Source organism: Mustela nivalis (assembly GCF_964662115.1).
Source record: "Mustela nivalis genome assembly, chromosome: 2".
Classification (NCBI taxonomy): Eukaryota; Metazoa; Chordata; class Mammalia; order Carnivora; family Mustelidae; genus Mustela; species Mustela nivalis.
In genome coordinates this window covers 147,836,570-147,862,906 of record NC_139021.1, presented here as the reverse complement: position 1 = coordinate 147,862,906, position 26,337 = coordinate 147,836,570, and the positions used below count along the sequence as shown (strand labels likewise).

At 37.1% G+C, this 26,337-nt stretch overlaps 1 protein-coding gene across 4 annotated transcripts in view; it reads left to right on the top strand.

The window, feature by feature from the left end:
• Positions 1-26,337, top strand: part of PARG (poly(ADP-ribose) glycohydrolase) — a 123,963-nt gene that overhangs the window by 31,271 nt on the left and 66,355 nt on the right. For all 4 annotated transcript variants that reach the window (XM_082718696.1, XM_082718693.1, XM_082718694.1 and 1 more), the window contains exon 8: positions 23,094-23,186. In XM_082718696.1, coding sequence (XP_082574822.1) covers positions 23,094-23,186 — 93 coding nt within the window. The remainder of the gene's footprint in view (positions 1-23,093; positions 23,187-26,337) is intronic.

Genomic DNA, 26,337 nt, shown 5'->3' with positions numbered 1-26,337 from the left:
CTTTTTTATGTGTCTGTTGGCCATTTGGGTGTCTTCTTTGCTGAAATGTCTGTTCATGTCTTTTGCCCCTTTCTTGATTGGATTCTTTGTTTTTTGGGTGTTGAGTTTGATCAGTTCTTTATAGATTTTGGATACTAGCCCTTTATCTGATATATCATTTGCAAATGTCTTCTCACATTCTGTCTGTTGTCTCTTGGTGTTGACTGTTTCCGTTGCTGTGCAAAAGCTTTTGATATTGATGAATTCCCAGTACTTCATTTTTTTGCCCTTGCTTCTCTTGCCTCTGGTGATGTTTCTAGGAAGAAGTCGCTGCAGCTGAGGTCAAAGAGGTTGCTGCCTGTGTTCTCAAGGATTTTGATGGTTTTCTGTCTCACATTTAGGTCTTTCGTCCATTTTGAGTCTATTTTTTAGTCTATTTTTGAGTATAGTATAAGGAAATGGTCCGGTTTCATTCTTGTGCATGTGGCTGTCCAATTTTCCCAGCACCATTTGTTGAAGAGACTGTCTTTTGTCCATTGGACATTCTTTCCTGCTTTGTCAAGGATTAGTTAACCATAGAATTGAGGGTCCATTACTGAACTCTCTGTTCTGTTCCATTGATCTATGTGTCTGTTTTTGTGCCAGTACCATACTGTCTTGATGTTTACAGTTTTGTAATAGAGCTGGTGGAGTTGTGATGCCACCAGCTTTGGATTTCTTTTTCAACATTCCTCTTGTTATTTGGGGTCTTTTCTGTTTCCATATAAATTTTAGGATTATTTGTTCCATTTCTATGAAAAAAGTTGATGGTATTTTGATAGGGATTGCATTAAATGTGTGGATTGCTCTAGGTAGCTTAGACATTTTCACACTATTTGTTCTTCCAATCCATGAGGGTGGAACATTTTTCCATTTCTTTGTGTCTTCCTCAACTTCTTTCATGAGTACTTAATAGTTCTCTGACTACAGCTTCTTTGCCTCTTTGGTTAGATTTATTCCTAGGTATCTTATGGTTTTCAGTGCAATTGTAAATGGGATCGACTCCTAAATTTCTCTTTCTTCTGTCTTGGTGCTGGTATATAGAAATGCAACTGATTTTATATCCTGCCACTTTACTGAATTTCTGTATGAGTTCTAGCAGTTTGGGGGTAGAGTCTTTTGGGTTTTCCATATAAGGTATTCTATCATTTGCAAAGAGTTAAGGTTTGACTTCTTCTTTGCTGATTCAGATGTCTTTTATTTCTTTTTGTTGTCTGATTACTGTTACTAGGACTTCGAGTACTATGTTGAATAGCAGTGGTGATAGTGGACATCCCTGCTGTGTTCTGACCTTAGGGGAAAAGCTCTCAGTTTTTCCCCCATTGAGAATGATATTCACTATGGGTTTTTCCATAGATGGCTTTTATGATAGTGTGGTATGTACCCTCTGTCCCTACACTGTGAAGAGTTTTAATCAAGAAAGGATACTGTACTTAGTCAAATGCTTTTTCTGTATCCATTGAGAGTATCATATGGTTCTTGTTCTTTCTTTTATTAATGTATTGCCTCAACATTGATTTGCGGATGTTGAAACAACCTTGCAGCCCAGGAGTAAATCCCACTTGGTTGTGGTAAATAATCCTTTTATTATACTGTTGGTTCAATCCTATTGGTTAGTATTTTGGTGAGAATTTTTGCATCCATGTTCATCAGGGATATTGGTCTGTAAGTCTTCTTTTAGATGGGGTCTTTGTCTGGTTTTGGGATCAAGTAATGCTGGCCTCATAAAATGAGTTTGGAAGTTTTCCTTCCATCTCTATTTTTTTGAACAGTTTCAGGAGAATACATATTAATTCTTCTTTAAATGTTTGATAGACTTCCCCTGGGAAGCCATCTGGCCCTGGGCTCTTGTTTGTTGGGATATTTTAAATTACGGCTTCAGGGCCCCTGGGTGGCTCAGTGGGTTAAGCCGCTGCCTTCGGCTCAGGTCATGATCCCAGGGTCCTGGGATTGAGTCCCGCATTGGGCTCTCTGCTCAGCAGGGAGCCTGCTCCCCCGCCCCCTCTCTCTGCCTGCCTCTCTGCCTGCTTGTGATCTCTCTCTCTCTCTCTCTCTCTCTGTCAAATAAATAAATAAATAAAATCTTTAAAAAAAAATTACAGCTTCAATCTCCTTACCAGTTATGGGTCTGTTCAGGTTTTCTATTTCTTCCTGGTTCAGTTGTGGTAGTTTATATGTCTCTAGGAATGCATTCATTTCTTCCAGAATTTGCTGGCATATAATTGCTCACAATATGTTCTTATAATTGTTTGTATTTCTTTGGTATTGGTTATGATCTCCTCTTTCATTCATGCTTTTATTAATTTGGGTCCTTTCTCTTTTCTTTTTGATAAGTCTGGCCAGAGGTTTATTAATCTTACTAATTCTTTCAAAGAACCAGCTCCTACTTCCATTGATCTGTTATGCTGTTCTTTTGGTTTCTGTTTCATTGATTTCTTCTCTGATCTTAATAATTTCTCTTCTCCTGCTGGATTTAGGCTTTATTTGCTGTTCTTTCTCCAGGTTCTTTAGGTGTAGCATTAGATCAATTATTTGAGACCTTTTTTGTTTCTTGTAAAAGGCTTGTATTGCTGTATACTTTCCTCTCAGGACTGCCTTTTCTGTATCCCAATGATTTTGAACAGTTGTGTTTTCATTTTCATTTGTTTCCATGAGCAATGGCAGAATAATTCTTTAATTTCCTGATTGACTCATTCATTCTTCAGTAGGATGCTCTTTAGCTTCCATGTATTTGAGTTTTTCCCAACTTTCTTCTTGTGATTGAGTTCTAGTTTCAAAGCACTGTGGTCCGAAAATATGCAGGGAATGATCCTAGTCTTTGGTACCGGTTGAGACCTGATTTGTGATCTAAGATGTGATCTATTCTGGAGACTGTTCCATGTGTACTGAAGAAGAATGTGTATTCTGTTGTTTTGGGATTGAATGTGCTGAATATTTCTGTGATGTCCATCTGGTTCAGTGTGTCATTTAAAGCCTTGATGTCCTTGTTGATCTTTTATTTCGATGATCAGTCCATTTCAGTGAAGGGGTTGTTAAAACTCCTACTATTATTCTATTATTGTTGATGTGTTTCTTTGATGTTGTTATTAATTGGCTGCTCCCATATTAGGGACATAAATATTTTAAAATTGTTAGATCTTCTTGTTGGATATATCCTTTAAGTAAGATATATTGTTCTTCCTCATCTCTTATTATAGTCTTTGGTTTAAAACGTAATTTGTCTGATACAAGGATTGCCACCCCAGCTTCCTTTTGATGTCCATTAGCATGGTAAATGGTTTTCTACCCACTCACTTTAAATCTGGAGGTGTCTTTGGGTCTAAAATGAGTTTCTTACAGACAGCATATTGGTGGGTCTTGTTTTTTTTTTTTTATCTGTTCTGAATCCCTGTGTCTTTTGATTGGGTCGTTTAGCCCATTTACATTCAGGGTAACTATTGAAAGATATGAATTTAGTACCATTGTATTGCCTGTAAGGTGACTGTTATTGTATATTGTCTCTTTTCCTTTCTGATCTGTGTTACTTTTAGGCTCTCTTTTGGTTTAGAGGACCTGTTTCATTATTTGCTGTAGGTTTGGTTTGGTGTTTGCAAATTCTTTCAGGCTTTGTTTGTCCAGGAAGCTTTTTATCTCTCCTTCTATTTTCAGTGACAACCTAGCTGGATATAGTTAGTATTCTTGGCTTCATATTTTTCTCACTTAGTGCTCTGAATATATCATGCCGGTCCTTTCTGGCATGCCAGGTCTCTGTGGATAAGTCTCCTATCAGTGTAATGTTTCTAGTGTTGTAGGTTACAGACTTCTTGTCCCAAGCTGCTTTCAGGATTTTCTTTTTGTCTCTGAGACTTGTAAATTTTACCATTAAATAATGGGTGTTGGCCTATTTTTATTGATTTTGAGGTGGAGGTTCTCTGTGCCTCCTGGATTTTGATGCCTGTTACCTTCCCCAAATTAGGGAAGTTCTCTGCTATAATTTGCTCCAAAATACCTTCTGGCCTCTCTCTCTCTTCTTTTTCTGGGATCCCAATTATTCTAATATTGTTTCATCTTATGGTATTGCTTATCTCTCACATTCTTCCTTCGTGATCCAGTAGTCGTTTATCTCTGTCTCAACTTCTTTATTCTCCATCCTTTGGTCTTTTATGTCACTAATTCTCTCTTCTGCCTCATTTATTCTAGCAGTTAGAGCCTCCATTTTTTTAATGTACCTTGTTAATAGCCTTTTTGATTGTGACTTGGTTAGATTTAAGTTCTTTCATTTCTCCAGAAAGGGATTCTCTAGTATCATATATGCTTTTTTCAAGCCTGGCTAGTATCTTTATAATCATCATTCTGACTCTAGTTCTGACATCTTGCAAATGTCCATATTGATTAGGTCCCTGGCAGGTGGTACCCTCTCTTGTTCTTTTTCTTTTTGAGGGGAGTTTTTCCGTTTTGTCATTTTGTTCAGAGAGGAATAATGAATGAGAGAATAAAATGCTAAAAGGGTAAACAACGACCCCAGAGAACTATACACTAAAGAAATCAGAAGAGACCCGAAACCGGAGGTGGGCAAAAAAGAATATGATCAGGCTGCTGAATAGAACAGAGCCACACAGTAGATTTTGGGTGTATTTTGTTTAGAAAAAACTGCCTCCCAAAATTTTAAAGAGAAACTTATATTTATGTACACACACACACACAAATAAGGATAAATATGATGAAGGGATGGAATATGAATGTAATGATGAAAGTTTTTAAAATATTTTAAGAAAGGAATTGATAAGGAGTTGGTTGAAAAAATAAAGACAAAAAAATGTTTTTTAAAGATTTTATTTATTTATTTGACAGAGAGAAATCACAAGTAGATGGAGAGGCAGGCAGAGAGAGAGAGAGAGAGAGGGAAGCAGGCTCCCTGCTGAGCAGAGAGCCCAATGCGGGACTCGATCCCAGGACCCGGAGATCATGACCTGAGCCGAAGGCAGCAGCCCAACCCACTGAGCCACCCAGGTGCCCAAAGACAAAAATTTTAAAAAGAGGAGGGAATCTAATTAGGCAGGAGACTAGAACAAGGTCATACACTAGATTTAGGGTATATTTTGGTCTTTTAAGAGAAACTGTATCTCAATATTTTAAAGAAAACCTTATATATAGACAAAAAAAAAGGTTAAATACAATGAAGGGATAGAATATGAGTATAAAAATGAAAATTAGAAAAGATTTTTTAAAAGGAATTGATTAGATAAGATGTTGGCTGAAAAGGGAAAGAAGAAAAATTTAAAAAATAGAAAAAGATAAAGAAAAATTTAAAAACTAACTTTGAAAGACTAAACAGTCACGAGGAAAAGCTTTGAATTCTATGTGCTGTATTCCCCTTTGCTGCACTGGAGTTTTGCAGTTCTAATTGATCAGTAAACTTAGTCTTGGCTTTTTGTTCTTATTGATCTTCTGGGGGAGGAACCGTTGATGGCACAGACTTCTAAAAGTTCTGATTTTGTTCTTTGCTGCTTATCAGTATCACTTGCCGGTAGTTGGCTGATGGAGACTCCCATTACCCCCTTCTTCCCCTGTGGTCTGTCTTCCCAGATAACACCTTGGATTCACTTCTCTGTGTATCCTACCTTCCAGAAAGTGGTTGGTTTTCTGTTCATAGAATTGCTGCTATCCTTGTCTTCCATCTCCTCTTGAGTTTGTAGGTGTTTGGAATGGTTTGATATCTAGGTGAATTCCTGGGACCAGTTGAAATTTATGTCTCCTACTCCTTGTCATCTTGCTTCTCCTCTCCTGTTTTTCAAATTTGTAGTTTCAATGTGTAGTCTGTATCAACAATGCAGTAATCTTGGTAATGAGGGTTAAATAGGTCAATTGTCCTCTCGATGCAGTGAGTATTTTATTAGCGCCAGTGTACCATCATAGCTGCATCTAATGAGGACTGAGCTAATCATCTTCTCTGTATTTTACTGTTGGTACTAGTTGTGAAAAGTACATACCCATAACTTACTGCTAAGGCAATGACAGGTAATGATTAACTGCATGATACATTCCAGTTTGAAACTGTCTGAGCAATTATTTTTTATTGTGTTAAAGACGTTTTTAGTAAGCTTAGTGGCATAGTAACTTGTTGCCTCAGATGCTCTTTGATTACTTGAGAAACACTGTAAAAAAGACATTTTCTCCAACAAGAACTATTTCCAGCATAGTGAAATATAGAATATTTTCAAATGAATTCCCAGGTGATGCTGTTCGTCTAATCTGCCTCAGTCCTGGGAAGCCCAGCTCAGAGGTAAACAAGGTGGTTTAGTCTATTCAGGCTGCTAGTAACAGAACACAATAGACTGGGTTGCTTATAAGCAACAGAAATTTATTTTTCACAGTTCTGGAGGCTGTCGAGTCCAAGGTCAAGGTATTGGCAGATTTGGTATTTAGTAGACTGTTCTTCGTGATTCATAGATGTAGGCTGTTTTCTTGCTATATTTTCACAAAGCAGAAGGAGCAACAGAGCTCTCCAAGGTCTCTTTTAAAAAGGCACTAATCCTATACATGACTTGAATAACCTCCCTAAACTTCCACATCCAAATACCATCACATGGCAGGAATAGGTTTCAACATACAAATTAGGGAGGACACAAGCATTCAGTCTGTAGCACAAAGGCCATCTTCCATTGGGAATAGAATGTTAAAAGTACTTTATATCACAGCTCACTGGTTTAGCAGCAAATACTCAACCTCTTTCCCCAGAGCTGATATCTCTCTTCCTCTGTAGTCCTTTCCTTTTGGCCAGCAGCTTAGCTAGCTTAAGTTGTAGACATTTCATCTTGGTTCTCTTGCAAACTTTTATGCATTCTGGGCTTAGCCCTATCTCCTCCCAAATTTAACCTCCTCTCCAAGGACCCCTGTGCCCTTAATCTCCTTGGAGTTTGCTATAACTCCCTACTTGGTTATCTGTGGTAGCAACAGTGGTGGTCCTTGTAATTGGGAGGTTTATTATGTACTAAGTATGGTGTAAGTGGTATGTTTTATCTCATTTAATCATCACAACTACCCCATTAGGCAAACACCATTAATGTTTTCATTTTACAAATAAAGAACTGAAAACCAAGGCTTAGAGAGCTTAAGTAACTTGCTTAAGTGATAAAGTCAGGATTTCAACCCAGGTGCCTCTCACTCCAGTTTTGGCTCTTAACTACTATAGTTAATTACGATAGCTCTCTCTTTTTTTTTTTTTTTTTTTTTTTTTTAAGATTCTATTTATTTATTTGACAGAGAGAGATCACAAGTAGGCAGAGAGGCAGGCAGAGAGAGAGAGAGGAGGAAGCAGACTCCCCGCCGAGCAGAGAGCCCGATGCGGGACTCGATTCCAGGACCCTGAGATCGTGACCTGAGCCGAAGGCAGCGGCTTAACCCACTGAGCCACCCAGGCGCCCCTTATGATAGCTCTCAATTCAAGAGTGATTCTGCTTCCCAGGGGACATTTGGCGATACTTGGAGACATTCTTGGTTCTCACAACTGGGAGGGCAGTGCTACTGGCCTCTGGCAGATAGAGGCAATGGATGCCACTCAACATCCCACATGAATAGGATGATACCCTCCATAACAGAATTATCTACCCCAAAAGGTCAGTAGAGCAAGATCAAGAAACCTACTCTACTGCAGTGGTTCTCAAGGTATGGTCACTGATTCAGCAGAGAGCATCGCCTGGGAACTTGTTAAGAGTGTAAATTTTGCCCCACTCCTAGACCTACTGAATTAGAAACTGCTGTGGCAAGGCTTAGCCATCTGTGTTTTCACAAGCCCTCAGTTAACTGTGATGTGTATAAAAGTTCTCAAAATGACTGCTCTACTCTACCATCTTGTTCAGACATCTTGTATAGTAGCTGTCACTTAACTTTTATCTTAGCTGAAGGAGCTTTTCTGAGTGGCAGTTTTTCCTTCTCTGAAGAGAAGGAATTGTTTTCCTCCTCAGGCCCCAGTGCTTAATGCCACTACATTGTTGAATTGTTTAACTGTATCCCAGATCTGTGAAAATCCAGGGTGATGCTTATAGACCTTAGCTAAAGTGGGTCTCATTTTTTATTTGTGCACCGTGGTCCATGCCATCAGAGCCTACCTTGACTTACCACTTAGAGAGGAATGGCGTCAAACATACCACCCAAACATAAGGTCAGCTAGAAATGTTTAGGGAAAGGGGCAGAATCATCATAGAAACCAGTTGAATAAAGCTAGGGAGGCCCAGTAAGTTCAAAGATTTTAATTACAGGTAGCAGAGAAGCTAAGAAAAATTCTCTGGGAAAAGGTTGGTTAAAAAGGTTAAAAGGTTAGTTCAAAAAACACATTGACTTTGGGAGGGCACATACCAATGTGCACATACCAATGAACAGTCTTTGTTCCTTTGTATCCTTGCTGTCTGGTTATATCCCCTCTTACTTTGTTATCTATCCGTCTTTGACACCTTTTCCTCTCAGCCCTGTTACTGACATCAGCTTGAGCAACTTTGGTTGATACCATGTTGATGACACTAGTCATCAACTAGTGCTGGTCTGACTCAGGTCTGTATGGGAAACCCACTACTGTGTTAACTTCTATGACCGGGTATGGTCACAATTTGGACCTGGTTATCCAGGGCCAGTTCCTTCTCTAAAGTCATAAGTTTCAAGCTACTCCTTTACTATAGCCTCCTAGTTTTCAATTCTCATATTCCTACTGTACCCTGTTTTTTAAGGCTGCTGCTTCTATCCTTTTTCTTCTGGGCCACTGTTTCCCCGCTTAGTTGCTCAAAATCTTTGTAAGTAAAGAGTTGAATGGTCAAGTTAGTATGCTACATATTATATCCTCCTACTGGGAATAGTTCTAAGGAGTCTTACAGTAAAGAAACCTGCTTAGTTTTGGTTAAACATTTTTCCCAAACTTATTTACAAACAGGACCCTTTTCTATGTAACAACTTATGATTTCCCTTGTAGTTGGTATTCCATGGAACACACCTTGCAAAACAGTGTTGGCTCTCTCCTGCCTTTCTCTTCCTGCCCAGCCTGGTAACTGTCATCTATTTTTTCATCTGATTATCATTGATCTTTAGTATGTGGTAGTTTCCAACTCTGATAGCATCTGGCTACCTGTTTCCTTTCCTCTTAACTGAAAAAAAGGAGGGAAGGAGGTGGTGAAAGCAAGAAATAAATAGTAAAATTTTCTTGATAGGCTTTACTGAGAGTTCCTGTTGTTGAATCTTAACTTAGCCTTTGGTTCTTTTTGCTGTCTTGAATATATTTTTCCTCATTGATCTTTGGTTGCGAACTTGCACAATGTTTTCTAATCTTCACATGCACTCTACTGTCCATCTGTTCCTACTTCACACCTCGGAGAGTTTGGAGACCATGTAAAAGGTAAAATTTTTTAGTTCCTTTATTTTAGATTTTCATTATTATTTATTCATCTTTTGTTATCTCAAAGGAAAACTAGTTTTATTCCGCCCTTAAATTCAGCAAGTCCAAAATAGAATTATACTTGAGGATACAGATGTCACTCTATCTTTTCTGGCCTCACTCTTCTCGCAAAGGGCAGGTTAACTTTTGCTCATCCTTTAGTGTCCAGCCTAGCTGTCACTTCTGTTATGGACTTTTCCTTGTTCATCTCCCTTAGTTTTCCTTGAAGGAGGCTGTGATTTAATTTGTTTTTTGTTATGTTCCTATCACTTAACGTAGTGCCAAGAGCTTTAAATACCACTTAATGCTGAGGCATACTTGGATCTTTATCTTCAGCTCTTTTTCTCTGTCAGCTTCTTATATTAAGACACCATAATTTTACTTCCTAAAGGCTTCTTGAGCCTCACCTCTATTTCTACTATATTGGTCTAATCCATGCTGTCTTTATGACTCAGATGGTATATGGCACCAGTCATCCAGCTGACCCCTGTGTTCAGTGTTGCTCCCTTCAAATCCATCCCTCGTGCTGCACACACACAGTGAGCTCTCTGAAGCATATATCTTCAAATCTTATGTGGCACCTCATCTGTTTTCAACTCTCCTGGGTGATATTTATGGTATTCCATGGCCTTGCCTCTGCCACTTCTCCAGCATCATTTCTTGCCACTGCCCTGCTCCAGACCTGATATCCTAATGACTGTTGCTTATGATTCCCTGGCATGCTGTTTGCTTGCTCTTAATCCACCTCTCCAGACTGAGCAGTCTTTATTTCCTCCAAGAACTCTTTCCTCTCTTCCCAGAGAGGACAGTAGTTTTATTTACTAAAAACTCCTCTCAGTGCTGATAGTAGTACCTCCGTGAACTTGCTGCATAACACATGATCTGTCCATAAAATGTCTGCATTCTTTATGAGGCTGAGCTTCTCCAGGACATCTTAGTGTTTTCTGGCTTATGGCTGCTGCCCAGTACATGTTTCTTGAACTAAATTCAAGATACTCAAAAAGAGTAGGTTAACACACAAATGTGGGTCTTAAGCCACAGTTTCTTAACGGAAGATTTAGGATGATATATTTGTGTAAAATGCTACTTAACCATTTGAGAGTGTCGGTTGGTATCAGAAAAAGTGAGGCCAGCACACACAATCCTTATGGTTATTTATAGGACATTTTTACCCTAAAAGGTAGTGAATTTCTAGAGGACAGAGACCTTGCATTGTCTGCCTTTATTCCTCACAGTGCTCCATGTGATGTCCTAGACAAAGTGAGTGCTCCGTAGGTGCTTGAACTAAATAAAGAGCAACATACTATTAGAGTTTGGTATCAAGTAGAGGCAGGCTTCTGGGCTCTTCTCTTTTTTGGATTTCTGAGCTCAGCTAATCCACAGTCCAAGGACCCATTTACCTTTTTATTCTCTACATGTAAGAAAAGAATGAATGCCCCAGGTGATAATTAAGTCTGAACACTTAATCCACTTTATTTGATGTACCTAAATGTTATGGCAGTTGTCAAATATCTTCAGTTTTATATAGGTTATAAAGCCAGTATTATTTTAAAAGGAATATTTTAAAAGGAACATTTTCAAACTTCTCTGTATTCTAAAATGAATTGCAGTTACCAAAAGCAGCTCAGTGCAGTTGAATTAAATTAGTTGCACTTAAAAATCCCCAAATAAAGAGGTACAGATTTAGTCATATATATATTTGTTACATCCAGTTCTACATATGTCTGGAAACTTTTGAATCTTCCATCGACTGCTCTGGTGACTTTCTCTGCAGTGGAGTAGTAGTAGCAAATAGGGCTGGATCTGTATTGTCCAAACAGTAGCCAAAGCCATATGTGGCTATTTAAAGTGAAATAAAATTTGAAATCCAGTTGCTCAGTTGCACTGGCCATATTTCAAATACTTAGTCAATACATGTGCTAGGAAGTTTTCTTCTGTACTGGATGAGATCATCTCTCAGGTTCCTTCTGTGTTGGACATCTTGCTGGTCTTGCTGCCGGAAAGCCGCTGCTGGTCTGATATTTTTCATAGGGAGCTTCAGAGATTTCTTAACATTCTTTGATCACATTTTGATTTTTACTACATTGGCTATTGCCTGAAATAACTGAGTTTTTGGGTAGAGCGTGGTCAGTTTTTTTCAAAAGATATTTTCTTTGTGATAGTATTTGTTTTCTACTACCGTTTTTTTTTTTCCCCCAAAGAATCTGCCACTAGGGGGTGCCCTCAAACCTTTTGGGAAAATTAAGTGTGTTTCAGCCTTGTTAATAGGAGTGAAGCGTAGACCAATAATACTGATTTTTTAATTCATGCTGTATATTTTGGGAATTAAATTAAGAATTAGGCACCATAATATGTATGCACATTACTTTGTTTATATAGCAAATTATTTTTCTAGTGTATGTGAGAGGCTGTCTTTGAACTATCTTAAAAGTTACTTAAAAATAATTTTAAAGTATTAATTACAGTTCAATAATATTCTCATTAAATTTAAAAGTATAAACTGTAGTAAAAGATTGAAGTTACTACTCACATTTCTTGAATGAATTAAGTTCATCTTACTTCCAGGACTAAAAAACTTATATTACCATTAGCTATTTCTCTGAAATCTTGTCATGTTCAGTTTGATTTTCTGACTATAAAAGATGGATAATAATGTGATTCTATGGTATTGAAAATATCTGTTGGCATATATGTAATAGCATTGTGGTTTGTTGGTGTTTGCTAACGTGATTGATGGATATGGCCATGTAGTCATACGGTAATAGGATTGAGAGATGAGAAAGACCTATCAGAGCATCTTGTGCTACTGTGGGATTGTTCCCTAAAGGATAATCATTTACCATAACAGTATTGAGAAGTAAATTCTCCTTTGGAGACAGGATAGTGAGGATGCGTTATTATGCTTTGTCCTAAGATAATACTCGGTGCATTTTATTATTAGCATGGAAAAAGATTGTCATTATCAGTAAATACTGTTTAGAGAAGAGCTTCCTTCATGTTTCGTAAACCTATACGATTTTATTTGTGTATAATCTAATGATATCTGTGTAGCAGATAGTGTGACAGTTGTTTAGAGGCATAGTTTTTTTTAAAGAACTGGGTGAAGATGTTCCTTGTAAATTGCTTGTGTTCCCAGATTAGTTGTTAATTATTTCAGTTTAGGCGTACATGATGGTGAAGTTTCCATCTACAAAAACCTGTGAAATTTAAGGCATTGGTGGCTGGTTTTCTGGATGAAGAGAGAAACTAGTGCAGAGTTGTGTCACGAGCCACAGAATAGTGATTGGGAGAGGCTAGAAATGGAATTGTGAGGACCATCCAGGAGAGCCCTTTCTCATCTCCTTCCTTATTTCTCTTGCCTAATAGGAGCCTAATAGGAATAGGGCTAACAGGAGCTTGGCTGTGGGCATGGAGATGTACAATAAAATTAGAATCCACTGCTTGCACTCTTTTTCCTCTGTTGCTGACAACCAGTGATGGGGAAGAAGAGGAAATGGCTGTAGCAGCCTGATTTACCCCATATTAAACAACTGTCGAATTACTCTAATGACAGGTACAGGTTATTTCCAGTGTAAGTTGCAAGATAAATACTTTGAAGCCTCTTTTGTACTATCCTTAAGTCATTTCAAATGCTTATAATGAGCTGTGATTTTTATCAGTGATTCCCAGATTCAAAGTCATAGCACTTTGAAAATTCATACAGTAGCTCTTAATAGCTCTTTGAAGAGGAAAACCAAACCAAAGCAAAGATAAGAGAGGGGCAGGGTGGCTTCCCAGCACAGCCCTTTTCCCTGCTACCAACACTGACCCCTGTTAGCACTCAGCCTTTCATATCACCTTGTTCTCCACAACATTCATTTTGTACCTCTTTTGATGCCTTAAGATAAAAATTTTAGACAGTCTTAATTAGGTGCACAAAATAGTTCACTAATTTCTGAAATATGCTTTCTTAAATATGAAAATGTTAGGCTAGCTATTTCCTGAAAACCAGCTGGGCTTTATTAAAATTTGGGGAACATTCTTATTGAAGCCGTAATTGTCATGGATGATACACATGAGAGATCACCCTGTGGTTGGCCTGTCAGACTTGCACGAGCCTTCAGAAATTAAGGGGGAGTGAGTGAGTTTGTTTTCTTGTAAGCTGTCACATTCTTCTTTTCAAAGTGTCAGCCTGAGTCACGCATAAATAAATGTTAGAAAGATTCACCTTCTCCTGTTGGTTTTTTTACCCTTACATAATTTAATGCTATAATTGGTTTTTTTCTTTCTAACATTTAATTTTGTAGTCTAAAAACATGCCTGAAGAATAAGTGGGTCTGAAAGATCTTGATAATTCTGACTTGTGTTATTTCTTTTGAATTTTTTAAAGATTTTATATATTTATTTTTAGAGAGAGAGAGAGTGGGAGGAGGGGCAGAGGGATAGGGAGAGTGAGTCCCAAGCAGACTCCATGCTGAGCGTAGAGCCCAACACAGGGTTCCATTGCATAACACTGAGATCACAACCTGAGCCGAAACCAAAGAGTCTGCTGCTTAACTGCCACTTGTGTGCCTCTTTTTTAAATTTTTGAAGTATGAACCTACCTTTCTGGTTTGGGATCCCATTAAGTTTTAAGTATATTATAGAAAGCTTACCCCATATGCAGTTTAATTTACTTTTCCTTAAAAAGAAAAAATAAAAAACAACAAGGAAAAGAAAAAAGGAAAGAAACTCTAATATCTGCTCTAAGTATTGGTGATTTTCATAGGAAGTAGAGAGGTAGAAGAGGATGAGCTTTGTAAAATTACCTATAATAGAAAATTTAAGTTAATTGAACAAGTATTTATTAGAATGTCACATATGAATATCACTGTTCTAGGCATAGTGAATCAACATAAATTTTGTTTTTAGTATTTATTTATTTATTTAAGAGTGAGCAAGCATATGAATGAGTGGGCAGAGGGAGAAATGGACTTCCTGCTCAGCAGGGATGTGGGGCTTAATCCCAGGACCCCATGATCATGACCTGAGCTGAAGGCAGATAGATGCCTAACCAATTGAGCCACCCAGGTGCCCCCATAAATCTTGTCTTAAAGGAACTTCTAGTAAGCACTCGTAGGCATATCCATAAATAACTACAGTATAAAGCAGGAATTCTTAAGTGTCTTGTGAAAAAAAGTACAGATAAATTGGAGGAGGGAAAGTTAACCTTCTAGTTGGCAAATCAAATCGTATAGACTTTGAAACAACATGTTGTTTGAGCAAGACATCAGAAGGTTAGGTAAGTTTTAAAGTTGAGTGGGAAAGATACTGTAGGTGTAGCACAAATTGTATCTGTGGCAGCACAGGTAGGTGCTCAAGAAGAGTAAATTGCGGAGTTGCCAGTATGTAAAATGCACAGAAGGTGATGCGTATGTGTGCCAAAGAAGACTAGACAAGCATCTAAGGCCAGATAGTTGGTTATTAGTTCAAAGAATTATACTGTATTGTAAAGGCAGTGAAAAGCCATTGAAAGCTTTCAAGTGGAGCTGGAACACACCAGGGTGTACTTGTGTGGAAACTGAAGGTGGGCCAGCAGTAGGGCAGCAGTTAGATTGCTGTAGCACTCTTGGGGAGATTAGATGAAGGGCTGAGTCAGGGGAGCTTAGTAGTAGTGATTAAGAGGAGGTAACGAGTATGTTAAGTTCCTGCTGAATCAGTCAGTAGGACTTGGCAGTAATTGATGTGGGGGTGATGAAGGAAGGAGGAGGCTCAATTCAGAAAGGTGGTGAATTATTGGCCCATTAGATTATTATTACTATTGTTATTACTTTGCATTTGTATGTGGGGCTTTAGAATTCATAAAACACCATTACCTCTGAACCTTCATAACTCTGTAAGTTAAACAGAGTTAGAATTATCCTTATTACAGATAAGGAAATAAAGAATTCCGGAATTTTTTGTTAATACAGGGAGTAAATGCAGATCTGCGCCTCTTACTATAGTCTTCCAGTATCTTGGCCAGTGCTCCATTCTCTAAAACCTGGTAAGCAAAGGCTTGGCATCTAGTCTTAACTTATGCCATTAAGTGTGAGTGTGGGAAACTCCTTTAAACTGTAGTTTCTTTAGATGTCCTTATGCTTTCTATTTTTCAGGCATACTTTCAAGGTAAAATGTAATGTTTTTATTTTCATTAACTCTTTATTCAGCAAATAATAGTGAGTACTGAATACTGTGCTTAGTATGGGAATGCAAGATATCAGAGATACAATCCCTGCTGTTGCAGTGTTTCACAGATTGGAGGAGAGGAGACAGACATAAGTGGTTAAGTTACTATAATAAGCTGTAATAAGTGCTGCAGTACAGGTGTGTACATTTGACAATAGAGTCACAGAGGAAGGAGCAATTAGGAAAATCAGGGAAATGTGAACTAAGTCTTGACCCATATTTAGTCATTTAACTGTAGTAAAATGTTAAACAAGGCAGAGGGTAAAATATGTAACATCATCATAATAGTAGCTATTATTTGTCAAAAGTTTCTAAAGTCAAGGAACCCCAAGGATTGCTAGTAGCTACCAAAATTAGGAAGACGCTTGGAAAGATTCTTCCCTAGAGCTTTCAGAGGGAGGATAACCCTGCCAGCATCTTGATTTTAGACTTCTAGCCTCCCAAACTATGAGAGAATGAATTTTTGTTATTTCAAGCCACAGTTTGTGGTACTTCATTATAGCATCCTAAGGAAGCTAATGTATTACTGACATAAGAATCAAATTGTGGTGAACACTGAGTGACATATAGAATTGTTGAATCATTGTATTATACATCTGAAACTAATATAATATAGTTTGTTAATTATACTAAAATAAAAACAAAATGAAACAAAGAATCAAATTGATCTGTGGGAAACCAAGAAAACCCAGAAATAGACCCAGGATTACAGAATCATTTGATTTTCAACAAAGATGCTAAAGAAATCTAGTGCGAGAAAGAAATGTCTTTTTAACAAATGGTGCTGGAGGAACTGGATATACATATGGGGGGAAAATGAACTTCAGCTCTTCCCACACAGCATACATAGAAAATAATTCTAAATACAAAAGCTAAAACCATGAAGCTTTTGGGAGAAAGTATCTTTGTCATTTAGGGAAAGATTTCATAGGACATGAAAACATTAGCCATAAAAGAAAAAAAATTAATACTCATCATCTAAGTACATTAAGAAAATGAGTAGAGAAACTAAAGACACGGATAAAATATTTTCTGAAAGTTTCTCTAACAAGGAACTTGTATTTAGAATATATAAATAACTATGATTAAAAGTTAAAAAGACAAACAGCCTTATTAAAAAAAATGAGCAAAAGAATTTAAAAGACATCACAAAGAAAGGCATATAAATGACCAAGTAGCACATTAAAAAGTGCTCAGTATCATTTGTCATTGGGGAAATGCCAATGAAAATTGAAATGAAATATTAGTACACAAACACTAGAAAGGCTGAAACTAAAATGACCAAGTGTAGGTATAGATATGGAGCAACTGGAACTCTCATACTTTGTTGTTGGAGTGTGCAGTGGTACTACTACATTGGGGAAAGATCTGGCAGTTCTTTAGAAAACTAAACATTTATCTACCCTATGATCCATTAATTCATTAATTCTGTTTTTTGTTTTTTATTGTTTTTTTGTTTGTTTTGTGTGTGTGTGTGTATATGTGTTTAAGAGAGAGGAGGGACTGGAAGGGAGAGAAGGAGAGAGAGAATCTTAAGCAGGCTCCATGCCCAGTACAGAGCCCAAAGTTGGCTTAATCCCACAACCCTGAGACCATGACCTGAGCTTAACTGACTGAGCCACCCAGGTGCTCCTAATTCTGTTCCTTTCTATACCCAAGAAAAATAAGAGTGTAAGTGTGAGAAAAGTCCTGTATTTATAGAAGAATGTTATAGCATCTTTATCTAATAGCCAAAACCTAGAAATAGACCTGTTGTCTATCAACAGGAGAATGAATAAACAAATTGTGGTGTATTCATACAATGGGATAAAATAATAAAAGGGAACAAAATCACTGATAAAATATAGATATATCTCAAAAATACCGTGTTAAGAAAAAAAAAAAAAACCTTGCATAAAACAGTACAGGTCCTTTGTTTACAATACATAAAGTTTTATAAGAGGCAGAACTAATCTGTAATAGGACAAATTTAGGACAATGGTATCCCTTAGGTGTGGGAGCAGGAGTTTCCTGGGAAGGGGCATGAGAGAACTTTTAAGGTTTTTTTTTTTTTAAGATTTTATTTATTTGACAGAGATCTCAAGTAGGCAGAGAGGCAAGCAGAGAAAGAGAGAGGAGGAAGCAGGCTCTCCACTCTGCGGAGAGCCTGATGCGGGGCTTGATCCCAGGACCCTGAGATCATGACCTGAGCTGAAGGCAGAGGCTTTAACCCACTGAGCCACCCAAGCGCCATTTTTTTTTTTTTTGTAAAGATTTTGTTTATTTTTGAGAGAAAGAGAAATCATAAGTAGGCAAAGTGGCAGGCAGAGGAAGAGGGAGAAGCAGGCTCCCTGCTGATCACAGAGCCTGATGGGGGACTCAATTCCAGGACCCTGGACTCACGACTCAAGCCAAAGGCAGACGCTTAACTGACTGACACACCCAGGTGCCCGAGAGAACTCTTAAGGTTTTGATGATGTCCTGTATCTTGATAGGGGTCTAGATTTGCAGGTATATACATTTGTAAAAAAATTTGTTGAATGGTAATATGCCACTTAAGTATACCACTTAAGATTAGTATATTTCATTGAATTTAAATTTTACCTTAAAAGAAAAAAGCTAAATAAATATTAAATTAAATATTAAGGTATAATTGTTAAAATGCAGGCTGAAGTGATAAATGTACAGATGTACCCAATTACTTCAAAGTGAATTTAAAAATGGATTGATGGATGGGTACATATGTGACAAAAGTAAATATAGAAAAATGTGATTTAATTATAGAAACTACCAAGTATATGGTATTAGTGTATAGTTATTTTAACTTTGCTGTATTTTTTGAAAGTTTCATACAATGTTAAGAAAAATAATTACTATTGATAGGGAATCATACATCTAGTAACATCATTCTGTTACATGGAAAGACATCTGTGTCTTTCTCTTAAGACAGAAAATCAAGTTCGAATAAAGTATAGTATACCATTTAGTTAAATATTAACATAACAAAATTGAGTAGTTATTTTAATTTTAGGATCATAGGATTGTGACTTTTTTTCCTCTTCAGATTTTGGGGTGTGAGGTACTTTTTTTTTGAAAAATTATATAATAAAATTTAATAGTCTAGACCTTGTACATAAAGGGTTGTTTCTTTTTTTGAAAATTTTTATTAAAAGAGATTAGTAGTAACTTTCAAAGTTTTACTGTGATCTAACTAGGTTTATATCAATAAAAATGGAATGACTTAACGTGTTTATTATATTCATTGATTTGTGACTGGTCACTTTTTTAAAGTTCTAAACTATTTGAAGAAGTAGATCAGTGGCAACTTCCTCTTTTAGTAAAATGATAGTAGTTTTCTGATTTTATCAGCTACAGATTGCACTTACTCTCTCAAAGTTCAGAAGTCATTATTTATTTAATACTTTCTCTATGCCAGACACTGTACTTAGTCATTATGAATATATCTGTAGTAATAGAGCACAGTTCATAGATTTAGTTTTAGTTGGTGAAGTATTCTAAGAAGAAATAAATAAACATCTCTTCCTTTGCATGCTTCTAGAGATTTAAAACATTCATGAGGGGCGCCTGGATGGCTCAGTGGGTTAAACCCTCTGCCTTCAGCTCAGGTCATGATCTCAGGGTCCCGGGATCGAGCCCTGCATCGGGCTCTCTGCTCCGCAGAGAGCCTGCTTCCTCCTCTCCCTCTGCCTGCCTCTCTGCCTGCTCTGCCTCTCTGTCAAATAAATAAATAAAATCTTAAAAAAAAAAAAAAGGAGGAGGGCGCCTGGGTGGCTCAGTGGGCTAAAGCCTCTGCCTTCAGCTCAAGTCATGGTCCCGGGGTCCTGGGATCAAGCCCTGCATCAGGCTCTGTGCTCAGCAGGGAGCCTTTTCCTCCTCTCTCTCTGTCTGCCTCTCTGCCTATTTGTGATTTCTGTCTGTCAAATAAATAACTAAAATCTTTAAAAAAAAACAAAACAAAAAAAACCCATAATGTTTTGACATTTGGCAAATCAGTTACTCTTTTTAAGTAGTTCATCCATGTTTCTGTCTGCTAAAGGAAGAAAGAAAGATAACCTTTCTACAGTCACTGTGATGAGCTTTTAGTATGACCCAGGACAGTTCTTCAGGGTTAGGCCTAACCTATGGGTGGGGGTGGCAGTCACAGAAAGAACAAAGGGCTTTCTGCTGGAGGTCAGTGATCATGTCTGTTACTGTTTACGGTTCTGTCTTCATTCCTGGTACAGTGTCTGGTACATAATAAATACTCAAAATACTTGTTTACTGATGAGTTGAATTAGCAAACAGATTTATAGTTTAAAAAGAAGAGATGAACAAAATGGCATTACAATTTTGAAATTCCTTATGTCAATTCTGAATGAGACATACACTTTACACATACATAGGCTTTATGGGACTGGAATAAAAATACAATATACACACAAGTATACACATGCAGAAACACCTGCTACATAAAGTTATGTATGCAGACAATCCAATAGAGAGCAGGGCTTTACTTGTGAGAAAATTTAATGAAACTCTCCTTTTATTGTCTTAGGTTTATTTTCCTTATAATCATCATTGCCATTATTATAAATAAACATAATAGATGCTTTATTATAAATAAACATTAATTCTGTTCTTCAAGGTTCTTACTACTCTGGAAGTAAAGAAATGACTTACTTTTTTTTTTTTAAGAAATGACTTACATTTTAAAAACCTTTTATCATTTATATCTTGGTTTGCACTGTATAGGTTAAGATTAAATAATAATTTATAAAAGGTAACATTTGCATAAAAATACTAATATGTGAGAAAGCTAAAGATCATAATAGCATTTTAAATTATGCATTCTATTTTTTTAAAGATTTTATTTTATTTATTTATTAGAGAGATGGAGAGAGAGCACAAGTAGGCAAAACAGCAGGCAGAGGGAGAGTGAGAAGCAAGCTCGCCGCTAAGCAGGGAGCCCAATGTGGGACTCGATTCTAGGACCCTGGGATCATGACTCGAGCCAGAGGCAGCTGCTTAACTGACTGAGCCACTCAGGTGCCCAATAAATTATGCATTCTATCTCAAACAGTAGTTGGGTTGGTTATGTTCTCGAATGATACTTTTTTATGTTCTCATTTGTGTTTCCAAAGCAGCATTTAGACATAGCTCTGAAGTGTTGACAGTTGTGAAGAAGTCCAGTGCAGTAACATTTTATCAGATAAATAAGTGATATTTTAAAGCTTGTGACTGTCAGCAAAGCACGGCAGCAAGTACTTGGTCTGTCAATTTTAAAAGACAAGGATAGGTATCCAAAAGAGAAGCTGTCAGTCCATTTAGACATATAAAGGTTAAATGTCTTTAGGTTAAAATATTTGGGTAGACCTTTCACCCTGTCCATTCTACTAAATGTAGTTAAAACCCTGGATACTATATAAACATAAGAACACTCTGAATGGTAGAGAAAATACTGACCAGCTATGGTCTGTGGGGCCCTAGAAATGTACAGTAGAGGTCTGCTTGAACTCTCACCTCCACCCAGTGGCACAAGATGTCTTCCCCACTCCTCACAAGTAGGGGGCCTGAGTTTCTACTCTGAACTGGCAGTAATGAGTTAGCTCTTACTTTCCTCTGTTACAGAAGGCGTGCTAAAACAAGCTTTAAATAAGATCCAGAATCTCATAACATAATACCCAAGATACCCAGGTTCCAATAAAAGATGACTCATCACCAAGAATCAGGAAAATCTGTGTTGAAATGAGAAGACAATCTGTGGACCTCAACCCCAACATAAAACAGCTTTTAGAATTATGTGACATGATTTTCAAGGAGCCATCACAAAAGGCTTCAATGAGCTATTACAAGTCTGCTAAAAATGATGAAAAAATAGTTTCAGGAAAGAAATAGGAACTATAAGGTAAAACCAAATGGAAATTTTAGAACTGAAAAATACAATAACTGAAATTTTTAAAGAAGTGCTATGAATGAGCTCAATGAAGAAATGGGATGACAGAAGAAAGAAATGGTGAACTTGAAAGAGGACAACAGAATTACTCATTTTGAACAATACAAAGAAAATAGACTGGCAAAAAGAAAAAAACCCCAAAAAACAGTTTAAGGACCTTCGGTGCTACTAATAAAAGATCTAACACTGTCCTAATTTGGAGAGGGAGCTTAAGCATAGGTTGGATGTTAGCATATTGATATGACAATTCTTAGTGTTAGAAATTCTCTATAAAACCAGAGTAGATGTAAATTGTTACTTTTTCTATTTACAGACATACCTTGTGCACCTTCAGATAGACAAATGAAGGTTCCTTAATTCCAGTTTATAGCAAAGAAAGTCTGTAGGTTTGTGAAGAGTCTGTATCCTCATTAATCCCTTTCAAATAGAGAAGTGGGGAGAGTAGTGGAGTAGAGGTGGGAACACTTGGGTTCTAGTTTTGATTTAGTTGCTAATTGACCTTCTCAAGCTAGGATAATAAGGTAACCTCCTTGGCCTCAGTTTTCTTTCCTAAGAATCAGACTGGGTTATAAATGAGACCTCCTTTAGTTCAAATGTAATTTTAAGTTGATAAATGTTTTACTTTAATCCTGACTTACCAATTTCTAAATGGTTAATTGGTTAATTCCAAATTGGTTAATTCCCAAATGAACAGTGTTTTTTCATTTTCACTACTTTTAAAGACACATTTTTAGAGAGAAATTAGATCAAAAGACCTAAAGTAATTTCTAAAGCCTGTAGGGATGGGAAATTATAAAAGATAAAAATGGGCTATGAATGTTGTCTTTGTTGTACTTCAGATTATGATGTGGGAATTGTGGTTTTAACCTCCCAACGGTGCCTTAAAATAAAAATTTCATGATCATCAGAAACCTCATTGTTTACTACCCAGTAGGTTAGATTTGAAAAATATACTGTGCTCTGAATAATTAGTATGTTTTTTATGGTGATTTTTTAAAATTATGAACAACTGAAACTGGATGGGTTCTAGGGTTTCTTAGGAAGTCCTTAGTGGTCTAGCAGTTTTTAGTTGTAACCAAGGGCAGAATGTACTGGGTTTTTTTTATTTGCAAGTGTTTCATTTAATTGTGAAAGTTGACATGAGAGATACTTGATATTTGGGATACTTAATTAGCTTTCAGAGGGTATTCAGGTAGATTAGATATGCTTGAAAGTGAATTGTAGGGGCACCTGAGTGGCTCAGTTGATTAAGCATCTGCCTTTGGCTCAGGTCATGATCCCAGGGTCCTCAGTGGGGAGCCTGCTTCTCCCTCTCCCTCTGCTGTTCCCTCTGCTTATGCTCTCTCTGTCAAATAAATAAGTAAAATCTTTTTTAAAAAATGAATTTTTAAATACACAAGTTCCATCTCAGTGCATGTCTATTGGTGTACTCTTACATGTGTTTGATGATACTGATAAAGTGCCTTATGGGATTCAGTGAAAAGCAGGTATGTAATTTAATTTCATGACAAACATTTGTTCATTGGTTATTATTTACTAATATATTTGATTGGTTTTCAGGTACTTGAAGAAGCAGAAGCTCAACATTTATATCAGTCCATTTTGCCTGATATGGTGAAAATTGCACTCTGTCTGCCCAATATTTGCACCCAGGTTAGTAGAAATAACTTCTTCCTCAGTAGCGTCCTTGGCACTCACAATTGAATTTCTTTTTAACTCTAATGGCCAGGGTCAAAGAGAGAGAAAAATGAGATGGGAAACAGTTTTTACCAAAGAGTGTAAGGATTTTGCTATACTGATGAAAAGGTTAGAGGCTAGAGGGAATGCTACAAAAGGACATTAAAAATGCAGCATTCAATTTCTGAGGTTCAGTTTACACTGTTGAGGTTTGCTTATTCAGAGTTCCTATTCTCGTTTTGTTTAAACAATCTCTGACTTTTAAAAAAAAGTCATTATTCTAAGACATACTAATGGATTTAGAACATTCATCTTCAGAATGGCTCTTCCTTACCCCACAGTGGTGTATTATATAACAAGTGAGCTCATGGTACTTTTTTAACTTTTAAAAATGAAAGAATCTGGTATTCTTTGGGGGGGGGGGGAGTATTGTAATTGTAGCTATATAATAAATTGCCAAAATTCCATGGCTTAAAGCAATAAACATTTATTATCTCACAGTCTCTGTCTGTCAGGAATTCAGGAACAGCTTTGCTGAGTGGTTCTGGCTCAGGATTTCTTTCGTGGTTGCAGTTGGGGTGTTGGTCAGGGCTGCAGTCCTTCTCTGAAGCTTTCACTGAGGCTGGAGGAGCCGCCTCTAAGTTGGTTTACTCACATGGCTTTTGGGCAGACGCCCTCAATTTCTTTCTTTTTTTTTAAAGATTATATTTATTTATTCATCACAGAGAGAGGGAGATGGAGACAGAGGGAGAAGCAGGCTTCCCAACGGAGCAGGAAGCCTGATAACGGAACTCAGTCCCAGGACCCTGGGATCACGACCTGAGCTGAAGGCAGAGGCTTAACCACCTGAGCCACCCAGCGCCCAGAAACCCTCAATTTCTTGCGATGGCCCTCTCCTTAGGCTGATTGGCTTTTCCTCACGACATGCTTGCTAACTTCTCCAGAACAAGCCACCTAAGGAGAGAACAGGAAATTGGCAGTGCCTTTTTTGACCTAGTTTTTGAAGTTACCCACTGACACTCATGCTATTTTTTTGTTGATTAAAAATTAGTCACTAAATCTAATCCACACTCAAGGAGATGGTAATTAAACTCTCTTAGAAGGAGGAAATGTTGGAGTTCCTGGGTGGCGCAGTTGGTTGAGTGTGTCTGACTCTTGGTTTTGATCTCAGGGTTATGAGATCAAGCCCTGCGTTGGGTTCTGCACTCAGCTCAGGGTCTGCTTGGAATTCTCCCTCCCTTGCCCTCTGCCCCTCCGCTCATGCTCTCTTTCTCTCTAATATAAAATTTTTTAAAAAATCTTTTAAAAGGAGGAAATATCAAAGAATTTGTGGACACATTTTCAGATCACCCTAAGAGGTTGTTGGTTTGTTCTTTATAATTTTCTTCCTATGTTTCTCACAACATAGGTTGTGAATTTGCCTCTGTCTGTTGTTTTTAAAGCCAGCCCCCTTGCTGCATGGATGCTAGCCAGGGTTTTGGTAATATTGTTGCTCTACAGGGGCCCTAGGGACATATTGGGTGGAATAATTTACACATGTGAGAAATGGTTTCACACATAGTAACTTGTCATTGGGGATACCCGCAAAACCACAGCCATAGTCATTGGAACAATCTAAAAACATAAGCAAATGATTGAGGGCCATGCCACCTTCAGTTAAGAACCACTGTGTTTTTTGATGTGCCATCTTTATTAGCATCTTACTTTGATATTTCTCATTTTATGTAACTTTAATTTCATATCATGAATGCATTGTATCTGAAATAAGTTTTCTGTTGGGCAGGGAAAATACATATTAATACTCTGTATTTATGTTGGAAGTTTTTTTTGCTTGCTATGTGTCATGTTCACTCTTTATCCTTTTTCTCATTGCTTTTTTCCTTACCTAGTAAAATCCCTTACTATCTCTTAGGTTGTGCTTAACTTTTATGTCTCCTGTGAAGCCTTCCCTACCTCTCCTAGCCAAAGTTAACCCCTCCTATGACACTCAAGTCACACTTAGAACATTATTTCATGATTTTTATCTTTATATATCTCCCCCTACTATATTATATTCTTCTTGAAGGGAAATCCTCTTTGTGACCTCAAGTTCCATGTGCTTAATTAAATGGCCTTTTAATTCAACATATAGTACATAATTGATAGTATATAGCCTTTAGACATGAATCACTTAATCTTCTCTTCCCCTTGCACTTAGGCAAAAGAGCATTTCCATATTTTATGAATGAGATACATATTCAAAAACATCTAAATTTTTAAGTTCTAACAAGGCACTTGGTAAAACAAAATTGGACTTGTGGCTCCCCAACATTTTGTCCTGGTTAAAAACAATTTTGTTTTTCTATTCATGTATTAATGGGGAGAACATTTTAAGTCTGGGCTTTCTACTCTACTGAAAAGTAAATCTCTGTTGTGAAAGTTAACACTTCACTTTGATGTCATAGTGTATCTTTGGCAAGTTAAATTGCATATGTGGTTATTTAATGATTTATCACATTAACATTCTCTAGGCCAAACCCAAAAGGTAAATTTTAGATTTATAAAAAGCAAATTAAAGGAAGAAAGCAGATTTTTGAGATTAACTTTTTGAAAGGTCTTGGTTCATATTAAATCAGTCAGTCTCTTATTTTATCTAGCTGAACACTTAAAAGATTCACACTTTCTAGTTCTCTCCAAATGTTTAGCTTTCGGACATTTCTCCTCCAAGAAAATAGAAATAAATTACTGTATTTAAAAATTGTATTGTTTTGTTATTTGGGGGTTAAGAGATTTTTATGTTTATTGTTCAGTAAGCCTAAAATATCACCATTACTTTTTAAGTCATTCATTTTTATAGATAACTTGGTAAATTGTATTAAAAGTCATGTTTTTTAAAAACTAAGTAACAGTTTGCTTGTATGCCATTTGATACATTGTCACCTTTTCTAAAGTCATAGCTGGGTTGTAATAAGTGTGTAGGATGGAAAGAGAACCCATATGATCTCTCTTTCCTCTTTCTTAGAATGGGTAATTGCTAAGGCCTAAAAGGAGAAAATTTTGGTATTATAGTGATTCTTTCCATTTCCCTGTTAGTTTATCTTTGAATTTTCCCTAGGGAAATAGTGAACTGCAAATTTAACCTTTTCTT